At 43.9% G+C, this 16053-nt stretch overlaps 1 protein-coding gene across 1 annotated transcript; it reads left to right on the top strand.

Moving 5' to 3' along the window:
• Positions 1–563: 563 nt before the first annotated feature.
• Positions 564–12043, top strand: LOC134968756 (polycystin-1-like protein 2). The gene is made up of 7 exons (XM_063944248.1): positions 564–753; positions 1218–1341; positions 4039–4167; positions 4972–5173; positions 7454–7635; positions 11384–11671; positions 11876–12043. Exons 1-7 carry the CDS (start codon positions 644–646, stop codon positions 12041–12043), a joined length of 1203 nt encoding a protein of 400 aa, XP_063800318.1. The 5' UTR covers positions 564–643.
• The last annotated feature ends 4010 nt before the right edge of the window (positions 12044–16053 follow it).

Here is a 16053-nt window from a genome sequence, read left to right on the forward strand (position 1 = left end):
TGGGAGGTATGCACTGGGCATCCTTTGTGTCTGATCAGATGCAATTATGAGCAACTACTAGCACTTCCGAGCCATATCCATCATAGTCTTATCTGCGACTCAATGGTCAGAACTGAGTGGCAGCAGTGAGTTGGCGCGTCACATAAGTGTTCTGAGGGCATGTAGATGTGTTTTTGGGCTATGTGGAGTTATGCCTGCCCCCTGGCAGTGAAGAAGGGGACTACAACATGCGGAGAGATGAGAGCAGTGCAAGTGCATAGATGCGTACAGCTTATGATACAAGCAATGTGCACAGTCATTTCTGTGTAAGCAATATATGCAGGCCACTTGTGTGCAATTCTGATTTGGGCCCACACAGCACAACTGCCCCAATCTCCAAGCCACACATATTCTTGCCTCAACTTTGCCTTCTATCTCTAGATTGCATGTTCTTAGGAGCAAGACCGTTCCTTACCTTCCTTTTCACATACATACATTTTCTTAAACTTTGTGTGTTACTGTTGTTACATTATAAATGCATTTGTTTTCCCTATTGCGGGTGCTATAATTTACTACACCACAATATACAATAAACGCTAGGAATGATACTAAAGCAAGAAAACTGAAATAGACTTTTTTACATCTCTTTTTTTAGAAACACTCCATGGCAAAATCAGCTATTGATGTACTGAATGGTCTCCAGCTTGCCACACTTACCAATCTCCGTGACAAGGTTACACTGCAGACCCCAACAGTTTCCATATACCTGAACAGGTAATCCCTTATAGAGACTCCATGGGGTAAATTTACTAAGTTGGGAGTTCTATTTAAGATGGGATGTTGCCCATAGCAACCAATCAGATTCCAGGTATTATCTCCTAGAAGGTGCTAGATAAATGAGAAGTATAATCTGATTGGTTGCTATGGGTAACAACAACCCATCTTAAATAGAACTCCCATCTTAGTAAATTAACCCCCAAGTCTACTATGTATGTATATACACAGTTGTGCTCATAAGTTCACATACCCTAGCAGAATTTGTTATTTTCTGGCCATTTGTCAGCCATGAATTAAAAGCACCAGCACTTTATTCTCGCTGTGTCAGTCTCTGAGTGCCGCTGTTTGCCATACAGCCTGTTACCTATATATATATGTATATATATATAAATATCACCTTGCCGAGGCTGTCTGATTAAGCTCAGACTCAAATTAATCCTTTAACCTGTTCCCTCCTCCAGTGTGAACTCCTCAGAGATTGGTCAACAAGTTCTGTCTTTTCCTATTCCAGTGGCAGAATTCATACTCCCATCTCAATCTGCGCTGCAGTCAGTAGTACAGTCTGTCTCATCTGTCCAAATTCAGGTAACTAATGTTTAGCACGTTGCAGCCAGTTAGGATCTAGCTAATATTTTGTTGACTGTATTAGATAAATGATAGTTGCATCTGATTAATTGCTACGAGTGTTAATTAAACTACCCTTAGCTATTCAGTACAGAGATTGTATATTTTTTGCTCTATTATAAAGTTTAATATTAGATTTTTCTAGATATTATTCAGATGTGTGATGGCCACCTGCCAGGCCTTGCATGCTCTCCTGAAGCTGTCTCTCAGTCTACTCTGCAGGCTCCAACTATCTGCAATTATTGTCCCATCGCCCACGGATTTCTACAGCCACTCTCCATACCCCTAACAGCATCAATGTGCGAGAGTATGCGCCATGTTTTCTGTGTACCGGATTGCAATTGTTAACTGTGACATGCAGTGAAAACGGTTGTGACATACCTGCCCCCAAATGGTCCCCGACTGTCAATCACATTGCGAATAAATCCTTACTGCGTGCAAAATGCATAGTGTAACATAATTAGGGGATGACGTATGACATCACCTAGCTTGCTGTCAGGTGACGAGTGACCAGAAACATGTCAGAGAGCAGACACAGCACCTGAGTTTCTCGCAGTCTTCACACAGGCATGTTATAAAGCTAGAGTATACCTGCCATATACTGTCCCTTGGCTGGGCACACAGAAGAAAATACTTATCAATAGAATAGAGTAACTGTACTAGAAAAGAGATTATTTCTGGATGAAAACATCTTTTCTTTTTAAGGTGCCACAATGTTTCCATGGTGCTGTACAAGGTTAAGAGAATTTTTGGTACTCACTGTTATATACAATACTCAGTCTGCATATGGCAGGACTGCTATACTTTGGGGTAAAGAGGGCACTGGGGCGGCTGTAGGCACTACTGTTACTTGTTTGACTCTCTCACTATATCACCCCACCAGTTGATGTTGTCCACAGAGTAGGACTCATTTTTTATTTGTTGCTATGGCAACAGGTTTTAGGTATCTACAGTATGTACTAAGCCTTGGAGAGAGATAAAGTGGGCAGAGATTAAGGGGTACATTTACTAAGCAGTGATAAGAGCTGGGAAGTGAGCCAGTGGAGAAGTTGCCCAGGGCAACCAATCAGCACTGAAGTAACATCTATAATTTGCATACTATAAAATGAAACAGAGCTGCTGATTGGTTGATGGGGAAATTTCTCCACTGGCTCACTTCTCCATTCTTATCACTGCTTAGTAAATGTACCCCAAAGTAACAGCAAATCAGCTCCTAACTGACATGTCACAGGCTGTGTTCGAAAAATAACAGTTAGGAGCTGATTGGCTGGTACTTTATCTCCATCCATCTTTCTCCAAAGCTTAGTACATAGACCCCATAGTGCCTGACTCAGGGGTGAAGAAATTGGTGATGTCAGACGCAGGGATAGAGAAATACATTGTATCAGTGTAGCTTTACATATAATGTTTACAGTCTATCTAGCCACAACATACAGGAATAAAATGACAGACTATGTAGAATGAGGGCTTGGTGCACAGGTAGGACAACACACTGTCTTGTACAGTAAACTGCAGAGAGCTGAGCCTGTACACAATGTAGGGGTATCTGAGTCTATGAAAGGAGTTGGAGACAAAAGACAAGGAGCACAGGTGGCATGGCTCAGGAAAACAAGAGAAGAAGATGGAGAGAACTATAGGACAGAGGGCCCTGCCCTTGATAACTTACATTGTAAGGGAATTGTAAGGGAACATGCAGCATACTGTAGATATTCCACAAGTATATTTTACTGATCTATATATATAAATGTGAAAGCCATCACTCACTCACTCACTCACTCACTCACTCACTCACTCACTCGCTCATCACTAATTCTGTTACTTCCCGATATGTTAGGCAGCTGAAATTTAACATAGATATTCTTCAGGTGGGAAATCAGAATACTACGTAATCAGAATTTTAATGAACCTCCCCTAAGGGGATGAAAAGGAGGTTGACATAATGACGTCATTACCGATGCGTGGCTTACGTTGCGTGAACGATAACGCCCAAGCGGACAATCGGATGAAAATTTGGATTGCACTTCCAGAGTGTAGAATTTCATAAACTACAAAAATGGTCCTGTCACTTTTTATCGTATCTCTCACTCACGCACTCACTGACTCATCACTAATTCTCTTACTTCCCGATAGGAAGATGAAAATCATCATAGAATTTCAGGTGGGAAATAGGAAACTTCAGGTGGGAAATAGGAAAGCTACGTAAATAGAATTTTAACAATTCTCCCCTAAAGGGATAATAAGGGGGTTGAACATAATGATGTCATTACCGATGCGTGGCTTGCGTTGCGTGAACGATAACGCCCAAATGGGCAATCAGATGAAAATATGAATTGCACTTCCAGTGGGTAGAATTTAATAAACTACAAAAATGGTCCTGTCACTTTTTACCATATCTGCTATGGGTGCTCCTCGGGTAACAGCAAGAACCATGAATTAATATTTACTTACATTATGACGTCTCATATTTACATCTCTATAAATTTACCAAATTTTTAACACTCATTAATATGTACAACCGTGAAAATAAGAAACTCCTGTGCGAAGAACGGATAAAACAGCTAGTCAATAATATAAGATTAGTCAGGCGTACTGTATAGTCTAACTTCTCTTGCAGTGTAATCATAGATAATGCTGTTGGTCCTTTCCTTCTTTCTGTAGATGATGAGTTTTCCGCAGAACCCGTTTACTATAGACTCTTCAGTCAATATCTCCGGGACCGTGGCAAGTTTGACAGTCCTGAATAGAAGCCAAGAGCTTTCCGTGCACAACCTGTCAGATGACGTTCAGGTCTGAGAACTCTATGATCCATTGTATGATGTTTGATTTGTTGTCTTTGTTGTCACATGACTCTAATCTCTCTTGGAATATTTCCAGAATAAAAGAGGATTCCTAAAAAATAATAACAACAAAAATTATAATTCACTGCGATCCATTTATTTATTTTTTAATGTGGCACCACTTATGTTTGTGGGATCAGTGGTGTGACATAGGCAGAGCATGTAGGGTTCATGCTCTGGATGCCGACACCGACAGGGGATGCCAGCCGGGGAGGACCTGAGTGCACACAGAAACACTCTTAATGTACCACAGTGGGAGCCCTGCTTCTTTTAATTGCATCATTTTGGTTGTACCTTCTTCCATACACCCACAAATCACACCATTTTACCACAAGTGGGCGGGGCCTAGTGATGCAATGTAACCTGTCCTGTCCCCTATTAAGAGCTACTTCAGCTTTCCGCACTATGCCCTATGCCTGTGTGTGTGATTAATCATTATAATGCACCTATTGCCTACAGCTGGTTCACCCAACCATTGAGTAGTCTTAAGCAATACTCATGAAAATGCAGCCTATGGGATAACTAGGAACCAGTGACATCACTGAGGCAGCCATTTTCCAAACAGACTGAAAATGTATGAGAATGCAGCCTGTAATTTCCACTTGGTTCCAGTAACATGACAGCCTTAGGACCAGGCCACAAAATGGCTGCCTACATTATATGTAGGAAAAAAACAACACTTTTACATTCCTAATGACCTACTGAAAAATATTCTTATGGACAAATTGAAATCCTAATCTTCTTCCAATGACAGATCTTTCTCCCCCAAAGTTCTGCAAACACCCCAACTTCCATCCAGACCTCAGCTGATATGGCTCTACAGCTGTCCCTGGAGGCCCCGCCTGCAGGAAGAACCTTGGTCATCATTGTCTCTGCTGATCAGGGTGTAGGACTAGACCTGTACCATGGACTGAAATGTGTGTCCCAAGCACATCTGACAAGGCAGAGTGGTGAAGGTAAGAGCTGGTACTTTCATTGTAGTTACACAAAGCAGTCCAGGAAAACCAGTCTTACTAAAGTCTTATTGTATGTATTAAATATGGTACTGTGCCATATACTATATATCATCCATTCACATCTGACCACTTTCACAGAGATCGCCGATCAAATAGATGCTTTTCCTTCACAATATTCCACATGGTTATATGAATACATTCACCCTATTAATGTGTATTTTTACGTGTGTGATCATTGCACTAAGGCCCTCATTCCGAGTTGATCGCTCGCTGCCATTTTTCACAGCATAGCGATCAGGCTAAAAATCGGCTGTTCTGCGCATGCGTATGGGCCGCAGGGCGCACGCGCCTCGTAATTTCACACAAAACTATGCAATTTTACACAGGGGCGAGCGACGCTTTTCAGTCGCTCTGCTGATCGGTGAGTGATTGACAGGAAGTGGGTGTTTCTGGGTGGACACTGACCGTTTTCCGGGAGTGTGCTAAAAAACGCAGGCGTGTCAGGCTAAAACGCAGGAGTGGCTGGAGAAACGGGGGAGTGGCTGGTCGAACGCAGGGCGTGTTTGTGACGTCAAACCAGGAACTAAACAGTCTGCAGTGATCGCAATCTAGGAGTAGGTCTGGAGCTACTCAGAAACTGCAGGAAAAGATTTTCGAGCAAATCTGATAATCTTTCGTTCGCACTTCTGCTAAGCTAAGATACACTCCCATAGGGTGGCGGCCTAGCGTTTGCACTGCTGCTAAAAGCAGCTAGCGAGCGAACAACTCGGAATGAGGGCCTAAATACTGCACATCCATAATGGGGAACAATTTGATAGATCTGAAAATGGATGTTTTAATGTAACTTTCCAGCCTGCGTATTACTAGTGGGCCGGATTCAGAGGGTGATGCAGAGGCTGCTGTGTCTATTAGCGGACGCTCGTTTGCGACTTTATGCAAATGGCACTACAAAGCCTATCCTGGTGTTCATTGGTGCGTATGTATGTGCAAGGACTGAGACACCCACTTTTGAGCGAATGTAGTTGCTGAGATACCTCTTGGTGAGTCCTTGAGCGCCACCATCGGACTCACCATCGAAACTTATATCAGCTCAATGGCAGGTGCAGATTTTCCATCAATGGAGGTGATTGATCAATGAGTTTTATCATACGCAACAAATTTTAGAACTCGTTGTGTATGATAAATGGTGCACCAGCCAATCAGCTCTTAACGGTCATGTGTTTTTAAAAATGACAATCGTGAGCTGATTGGCTAGAGCACCATTTACCATATGCAATGAGTTTTAAAACTTGTGTATGATAAAACCCATTAATAAATCAGCCCCAAAGTATGGCCTCCAATGAGAGTGATGAAGCGTTTGTGTAAGCAAACACATAACCTACGCACCTTCAACACTCCCTTAACATGCTCATAGATGGGCCACCTCCCGGTGACCACCCAGCACTTTTCCACGACATTTCTAATACCGTGCATCTCAATCGTGGAAGCGTTTTTCTGCTTACAAAGTTTTTAGGGATTTTTTTGCTCGCACGGTAGCAAAAGATCACTCAGCGCCATGAACATCAGCATCACATGTGGCTTAGAATCAGGCACCATATAAGTTATTGCACTAGGGGCCTAATTCAGACCTGTTCTCTCGCTAGGGTATTTTTGCAGTCCTGAGATCAGATAGTCGCCGCCTATAGGGGAGTGTATTTTTGCTTTGCAAGTGTTTGAACACATGTGTAGCAGAGCTGTACAAACAGATTTTGTGCAGTCTCTGCGCATCCCAGGACTTACTCAGCCGCTGGGAACACTTCAGCCTGTCCGGGACCGGAACTGACGTCAGGAACCCTCCCTGCAAACGCTTGGACATGCCTGCATTTTTCCAACCACTCCCAGAAAACGGTCAGTTGACACCCACAAACGCCCTCTTCCTGTCAGTCTCCTTGCGATTGCCCGTGTGAATGAATCCTTCACACAAACCCATTGCTGAGTGGCGATCCGCTTTGTACCTGTACGACGTGCCTGCGCATTGCGGTGCATACACATGCGCAGTTTAGACCTCATCGCCCGCTGTATGAAAACGCACAACAGTGATTAGGTCTAAATTAGGCCCTAGGTTCCTTGTCTAATGTGCTATCACGGGGCATTACTTACTGCATTATTGTGCTACTTAGTGGATGAGTACGTGCTGTGGATCTAATGCAATCAATGTTAAGCACATTCAGATGGGATATTGATGTCAGCACTGTTGATAATGATGATAGTGACACAAGATTCGTTTTTTCCCTTATTAAGACTTCCACACGTGGATTTTGACCCCGGACGTGTTCCCTGACCCAACAGTTCAACAGACATTTCTCGTGTCCCCTCCTAACACCACTGAGACACAGAACTTACAGCTGAGCGTCTCTGTATTCACTGCAGAATGTGCATTCTGGGATCCGGAGATTCACAAGTGGCGATCTGATGGCTGCAGGGTTAGTACTGGCATGTGTCAGGGTCTCTGGCCAGAATACATATGTATACATACAAATATTCTGTGTGCATGATAAGCTAGTGTCAGTGACATACATTGATGGAAGGTCATATTGGGCCTGATTCAGATCCCGACATTGCGCTTGCGCCGGACTCATACTGCACATGTGCAGTACGGGTCCTGCATCTTCAGACGCACTATTGTAACCTTGGCTCACCTGGTATTTGAATGGGTTTCTGTGTCGGTGGTGTGCAAGTCAAATGATTTTCTAACAAATATTTAAAATGCCAGCTCTAATATATACTGCGGACGCTTGGGCATCTTATTACCATGTGCTATGAATGTGTGCTATACATCGCAAAAACAATACATCCCATAAGAGAAAACAATACACCCACACATTATCTGAGTTCCAAAGCTCATTGATGTATATATTTGTTATTAAAATGATATGTATTCAATATATCACAATGTACAGTATATATATAGTTACATGGTTACAGTTTATACAGTAAGCAGTTATTACAAAGTAATTCAAATACAGACACGGGCAGCAATACAATTACCATATTTTGCTCAAATGCTCACTACGCTCCCTCTACATGCTCACAGCAAAGTATCAGCAGAAACCCATCTCGTTCAGCATCTGGGAAAAACAGGGCCATGTGTGTGTGTGTGTGTGTGTGTGTGTGTGTGTGTGTGTGTGTGTGTGTGTGTGTGTGTGTGTTCAGCAATACACTGAGAGTTGGGGGCGTGTACAGGTCTCTTGTTATTTGTCTGGGGGAGGGAACTTTTTCATTCATGATGAGTCACTGGTCAGTGTGAGGGCTTTTGTTCAAGGTTGCTGGTCTCGGATTTCCTGTCTATCACATGCTCCTTTGAGAATCTTTTTGTTCCAGTAAAAGTGACTTCACATTCCTACATTTAATCATAACTAATTGTTGCAATGAGCTACAACTTAATCACAGGCATCAAATGAATCCACATATTAATCTGGTTACTTTGATACCAAGCACGACATGTCCATCTTGCTCCACTCCAATAATACCCATACATGACGTTACTCCATTATATAATTTAAAACCCTGTGATGTCTGGTGCTTGGTATGTTCAATTTATGTGCTGTATGAAATATGTGTTGGATCTATCTTTGTGGCATGTCTGTGTAAATGCGTATGTTACCATATATTGCTGTGCTCGCTGGGCGTATTTGCAAGCATAGTGTGTGGAGTCTGTATGTTCTCTCTATGTAATATTTTTTACTTCGACAGTGGTTTCGGTCTTCGGCGCCTCCGCCCAAGCCTTAGATATTAGAGAGCAAACTACCAGGGGCTGGCTTGAGAAAACACCTAAAGTTGGTAGAGTGTATGAGAAAGTATAACCCATATCACCAAATCCAATTTTAGATAATATTCAGATAAATTGTATGTGTAAAACCCAACTGGTACTAGGTATGCAAAACTGCAGTCACTGTGTATAGTGCATCACACTTACTCTGCCCTGGCTTATCATGGGTTCAGGCACAGATTCCAGAGGGTCCCCTGAATAATCAGGTGTTTAATTACATTGTGGGAGTGGACTACAGGTATCGGTGCAGCGCATAAAGAATTGGGTACCAGGCCATCTCATAAAACAGCATAAAGTTTATTTAACATAAAGCAGGGATATAGCAGGGATAACTTCTGAACACTCTCCTCCAGCACAAAGCTTAATGGTTACATTCGATCCCACATTAGGGCACCTCCTCCAGCACATCACTTAATTGCAGCAGCATAAATATGGCGAACAGCATTACATACCAGGGCATTCTGTAACCAGTAGTGCTACACATACCAGGTTACCATCTCTCTCTCTCTGTCATAGTGAGGACTCTTGTCCATGGGGGGCTTCTAATCACGCCGCATGGCTTCCGACCACTCACCCAGATACATCCTCTCTTGAGACTCACACCTGTAACAGACTCTTCTCCTGGCATCACCCTTTCACTGGATTCCGAGTACTGCTGCGCTCACATTGCAGTCTCTCCCTCTGTCAGGTGCCTTGCTGCGTCTGGCATCTCTCCCCAAATAAACATGTGAGGAGCCCTCACTGTGGCTACATCTTTCCAGCTCACACACCACGTTTCTCTCCTAGCTAACACTCCAGGCTTCTGGGCTGCAAAGACCAAGCTGCTGCTACATGAGAGCCTTTTGTAACCTTTTATTCCCAGGGAGACATTCCATCTGGGATTTCTCGCCCTGAGCTGCAAATTGGTGAGCCCTGCCTTTGCTTTTTGAAGGCTGATCTGTCTTGCTGTGAGCTAGGCTGTCAACCCCTTCTGTGCTGCAAGCTGTATGCTGCTGGCTCAGTTCTATGCAGCTCCAGCAAACCTTTTACTTTTATTACACAGTCATGCTGGCACCTGTAGTGCCACAATTGCCTTGTGCTTGCAGTTCCAGGGTATTACATATGTAGCACAAGAGAATGTATGCTGTATTATACTAGAACGTTTCATGATAAAACTCCTATGAGAAAGTGTTATGCAGATAATGCACAATCATATCCCGCATATATCAGATAGACAATACTGACAAGTTCAGATCTATTTAAGTAATTAACGCCCACGATAGTTATCTTGTTTAACTCTAAAAGATGTTTTACCTTTCGTGTTATACCGTTTTACTAATCAATAGTAACCTAAATGCTTAGTGCTTTACATAAAAGCTGGTTTGTGTATTTGTTTATTAGGCTTTGTTTAACCTTTTCCTGACCACTTATTTATATTGTTTAAAGGTTCAATACAGCCTATTCTAGAGACCATCTATAGTGTCAAATATTACTACTGCATTCCATCCAGTATCCATCCAGTATCCAGTGTATAAAAAGACTAATGTTGACATTAATGGCCAGGGTTGTTACTAGGTTCTTCTGCCGCTCCCCAAGACTCCCGCACTTGCTCTAATGTTCCGCAGAGTGGGAGATTGTGGGCCTCATTTGGAAACCCCCCTCTAGAAATCCTGCGTTTGTCACTGAATATATATGCATGTTCTCATGAACGTAGTACAGGAGCACAGATGCCCAATTTGTGCCCAACTTCACATTAGGGACTAAATAAGACAATAGTAATGGGTAAAAACATACAGCGCATCCAAGATGTATTAGAAACATGTAAATTTCAGCAAAATGTGCTAGCAGCATTCCAGAAGCCCGTATCAGTTCTCAAAGGATTTATAGATAATTTTTAGCATAAATGTGACCAGAACAAGATGGCTTATGGCCAAATGCCTCATGTATCTCCTGAAGACGCTGGTGTCTCACCACTGATGGGTAATAAAATGCAAAATTGCCACTATTCCTTATAATCGTGTAACTCTAAATTATACAGCAATATAGTTTAAGAACAGATGGGGGTGAGATATATCAAACCTTGCAGAGAGATAAAGTGTATGGAGCTAAAGTACCAACCAATCAGCTCCTAACTGCCGTGTTACAGGCTGTGTTTAAAAAATGACAGCTAGGAGCTGATTGGTGGTACTTTATCAGAGTCTCCACTTTATCTTTCTCCAACTTTTGATACATCTCCCCCAGAGACTTGCAACTAGCATGCAGTTCTGGTAAACAAATCGTGTAATCTGATGCAAACACTCTTGGGTCAAACAATGACCTGGAAAGTAGGGACTGTTGCCAAATTTGGAGCATAATCTTAAGGTAAGTCAAGTGCCAAACTTTATCCTAACCATCCCCATGTGTTATATCACTGTGTGCCGCAGGTGGGGCCTCAGACCACCCTAGAAAGGGTCCATTGCCTCTGCAAACACCTGTCCTTCTTTGGATCCTCGTTCCTGGTGCCCCCGGTGCAGATTGACGTCACCCGCACAGCAGAGTATTTCTCCCAGATCTCAGAGAATCCGGTCATGGTGGTGCTAGTGGCCTGCTTTTATGTCTGCTACATACTCGCTGTCCTATGGGCACGACGCTTGGACCTCAGGAACCATGTGCAGGTAAGGGAAATAAACCAGGGTAGCATCTATTGTATACAAAGTAGCAAGTGTTTTTATGTTTGGTTATTGATGGAACGTCACAATACTGTGCCTATTGTATGAACCCTGATTGCCTCCTTGTTTCACAGTAGACAGACCTACAAGTGCTGAAGCTACACATCCTTCTCCCAAACACACTCAGTCTGACACCTTCAGACAACTTTAATTTAGTACATACATCATTTAGACATAGCTTTCTAATATTCCTTCTGTGCTTTTCAGTATGTCCTTCATGTCATCCAGAAAGTGCTGATTATTTTTGCTGTCCAATTTTGTGTTGTTTACAAGCAAAACAAACAACTCTGCCTAGATCATATAAAGTCCTTGGTGAATAACAGTATCAAACAAGATGAAAGATTAAACAATGTAAATAGCAAAAGTTGGGCCTAATTCAGACTTGAACGCTGTTGTGCGAATTCGCAAGGCGTCCGATTATCGATCAGCTGCGCATGTGTACGGTTCATAATGCGCACACGCGAGGCCAAACTGCAAAAGAAATCAGCGTCTTTTTTTATCACTAGGCATACGCAGGTTGACTGATAGGAAGCGGACGTTTGTGGGTGGTAACCAGCGGTGCAAGTATGCGGGTACCCATAAGAATTTGGCAGCGGGTACTTAGTACCACTGCCACACACTTTGCCATTACCACAATTATAATGTGCCACAAAGCAACAAGACCATGGTGCTTGGCAGCATGATGCTCCTCCCACTTTGTCAGGGTTACTGGGAGTGCGACAGTGGCCGTATTTTCCTGATATAATGGAGGCATTACTATATATTGTTATTAAATTGGGGGCATTACTATATATTTCTATTATACTGGAGGTATCACTATATAGTTCTGTTATACTGGAGGCATTACTATATATGTTTAGCCTTGCCTCCAGATAAAAAAAAAATGGTCTGTCCTGTGGCCTCGCTGCTAGTGTCATGTACCCACTCCCACTTGCAGCATGTGGCCACGCCCCCTCACAACACATGACCACGCCCATTTTTCGGCACTTAGTACCACTAAGAAAATATTTCTACTTGCACCACTGGTGGTAACTGGTCATTTTCAGGCGTTTCCAAGTATTTCCAGGCGTGTGTGAGGTCAGCTCCGGCCCGATCAGCCTGAATCTATCGCATTGTAGGAGTAGGTCCTGGGCTACGCACAGACTGGAAAAATCATTAGATGGTGAATGAGTTGCGAATGGATTTGGTGCTGACCGGCGCTTGCAAAGCTTTTTGCACGGCGTGCACAGAATTGTACGGGACGGATTTTCACTCTGTCTGAGCAAAGACTATCTGATCGCAAACCTCTGCAAATTTACAGAGGAGCGATCAGGTCTGAATTACCCCCTAGACCCGTTGTTTGCAGGTAGGCAGGTGCAAACCGGTAAAGTTTTTACAAGGTGGCCCGTCCTCCCCCCTTGCAGCATTATGGGTTGATTTAGTACTGTAATGCAAATTGGCCATATACTGTTTGCTCCTGCTTTCCTTTGTGTGCATGGAAATAAAGGTGTATAATTGCTAGTATGCAGAGTTGTGCACACTTTTGCAGGCAGATTATCCCTGTCCCTACTTTTGGTTTGTTACTTGTCTTCATCATCTCATGAGTGCATGGGTGCAGTCACCTATATTTGGTACAAATGATACTCCGGGAAACATTAACACTTGTGTTTACATCCAACTGTTTACAGTTGTATCAACACACCCTCACAACATGAGAACGCACTGGTACCACCCAGTTACACCTCCTCAGTTGACACCCCAGTACAGCCCAGTTACACCTCCTCAGTTGACACCCCAGTACAGCCCAGTTACACCTCCTCAGTTGACACCCCAGTACAGCCCAGTTACACCTCCTCAGTTGACACCCCAGTACAGCCCAGTTACACCTCCTCAGTTGACACCCCGATACCGCTCAGTTACGCCTCCTCAGTTGACACCCCAGTACAGACCAGTTACGCCTCCCCAGTTGATGCCCCGGTACCGCCCAGTTACGCCTCCCCAGTTGATGCCCCGGTACCGCCCAGTTACGCCTGCCCAGTTGATGCCCCGGTACCGCCCAGTTACGCCTCCCAGTTGATGCCCCGGTACCACCCAGTTACGCCTCCTCAGTAGCACGTGTAGATGCGTGTGAAATGCCTACAACTGTGCATCGTTTATTCTTGTTTGTGCTTGGTTCTGGATTATGCTCAGAGCAGAACCATTCAAGATGTGCTGTGTGTTCAACTCAGCGTCAGGCCCTACTGTGTATGCTTTGGTGGAAAGGGAGAGTATGAAGATTACTATGGCTGGTAAATGATCACATGAAAGGAATGACATCATTTATTGGAATACTTTATGGGTCTGTAGCTGGAGTAAGTTATGAAGGTGTCTCAGATCACCGCCGCAGGAGCGATAATATGCCAATGCTAGTATCAGCCCTTTCCCCGCATGTACCAGTGTGCACCTGAATGTGCAGTGTCTGAGACGCCCACTTTCTCCGTCCCTGCAAGCTGTAACACTGCCGGTTATTGTTGGCATGCTACCATCGGTGCACGCACCACCGCCACTTGCACAAGCCCTATGGCATGTGCAATTTGTCCACCTCTGTGGTATCGGCTGTGCGTCTGGGATTGCAGCTGTTCGCACTAACACCCCACTGACACTGAGCATTTTTTGTGTTCACTTCAAGCCACCTCCAAATATTCTTTCTTGACAAAGCCACCCATAAACTGGTGAAACATGTTGAATTGATTGCCTGTTCTCCTGGGAGAAATTGGAAGCCACACTGCACTTTTTTGGCTTACTATCAGCATACCGGCTAACATCACAATTTGGCACTGAGCATCCGACAGTTATTAATAATAATAATAATAATAATAATTTTATTTATATAGCGCTCTTTCTCCAACAGGACTCAAAGCACTTTCAAAACAATGCACATAATACAGAGGATCTAAGTAATACAGCAATAGATAAGCCACACAGACATAAATGAAAACCTTAAGCACACAGAAAGCATAATGCATGATTTGTGTAGGCATTTTGGGTAATAACTTCCTACCCTCAAGGTACCAAGTGCGGCAGCCATCTTGGGCGCACAGCGTAGGATTACCCATGGTGGAATAGTCTACCCCTAGAAGAGATGACACAAATTGGGGGTGATTTCAGAGTCCTAAAGTTCAGAGTAGGGTTCTAACAAAACCACCAGGTCCATGTATTTTTCATCCCATATACAAGCGTGCCACATGAGGTAGCCATGTTGGGCGCACTTCGAAGGTTACACTGTGGGAGGTGAGCCATACAAAGGCCCAGTGCATATATGGGAAAACTGACACTTGTGTAGTAGTATGATGTACCCTGTATGTAGGGCGCAATGGCAGGGTGTGCAATCAGTGGAGGTAAACATTACAGGAAAAGCACACAGTGGGGTGGAAGAGAAAAAAAAAAAGATCTAGCACATTGGGGGTAATTCTGAGTTGATCGCAGCAGGAACTTGGGCCCTCATTCCGAGTTGTTCGCTCGCTAGCTGCTTTTAGCAGCATTGCACACGCTAAGCCGCCGCCCTCTGGGAGTGTATCTTAACTTAGCAGAATTGCGAATAGAAATTTCTTAGCAGTTTCTGAGTAGCTCGAGACTTACTCCTACACTGCGATCAGTTCAGTCAGTTTCGTTCCTGATTTGACGTCACAAACACGCCCTGCGTTCGGCCAGCCACTCCCCCGTTTCTCTAGACACTCCCGCGTTTTATCCTGGCACGCCTGCGTTTTTCCGCACACTCCCAGAAAACGGTCAATTTCCGCCCAGAAACACCCACTTCCTGTCAATCACACTCCGATCACCAGAACGATGAAAAAACTTTGTTACGCCGTGAGTAATATATCAAACTTTTGTGCTAATTTACTTGGCGCAGGCGCACTGCGAACATTGCGCATGCGCAGTTTGCGACTAATCGCTCCGTAGCGAAAAAAAATAACGAGCGAACAACTCGGAATGACCTCCTTTGTTAGCAGTTGGGCAAAACCATGGCCGTCATTCCGAGTTGATCGGTCGCAAGGCGAATTTAGCAGAGTTACACACGCTAAGCCGCCGCCTACTGGGAGTGAATCTTAGCTTCTTAAAATTGCGACCGATGTATGCGCAATATTGCGATTACTAACTACTTAGCAGTTTCAGAGTAGCTTCAGACTTACTCTGCCTGTGCGATCAGTTCAGTGCTTGTCGTTCCTGGTTGACGTCACAAACACACCCAGCGTTCGCCCAGGCACTCCCACCGTTTCTCCGGCCACTCCTGCGTTTTTTCCGGAAACGGTAGCGTTTTCAGCCACACGCCCCTGAAACGCCGTGTTTCCGCCCAGTAACACCCATTTCCTGTCAATCACATTACGATCGCCGGAGCGAAGAAAAAGCCGTGAGTAAAAATACTTTCT

The sequence above is a fragment of the Pseudophryne corroboree genome, chromosome 11, assembly GCF_028390025.1.
Source record: "Pseudophryne corroboree isolate aPseCor3 chromosome 11, aPseCor3.hap2, whole genome shotgun sequence".
Taxonomy (NCBI): domain Eukaryota; kingdom Metazoa; phylum Chordata; class Amphibia; order Anura; family Myobatrachidae; genus Pseudophryne; species Pseudophryne corroboree.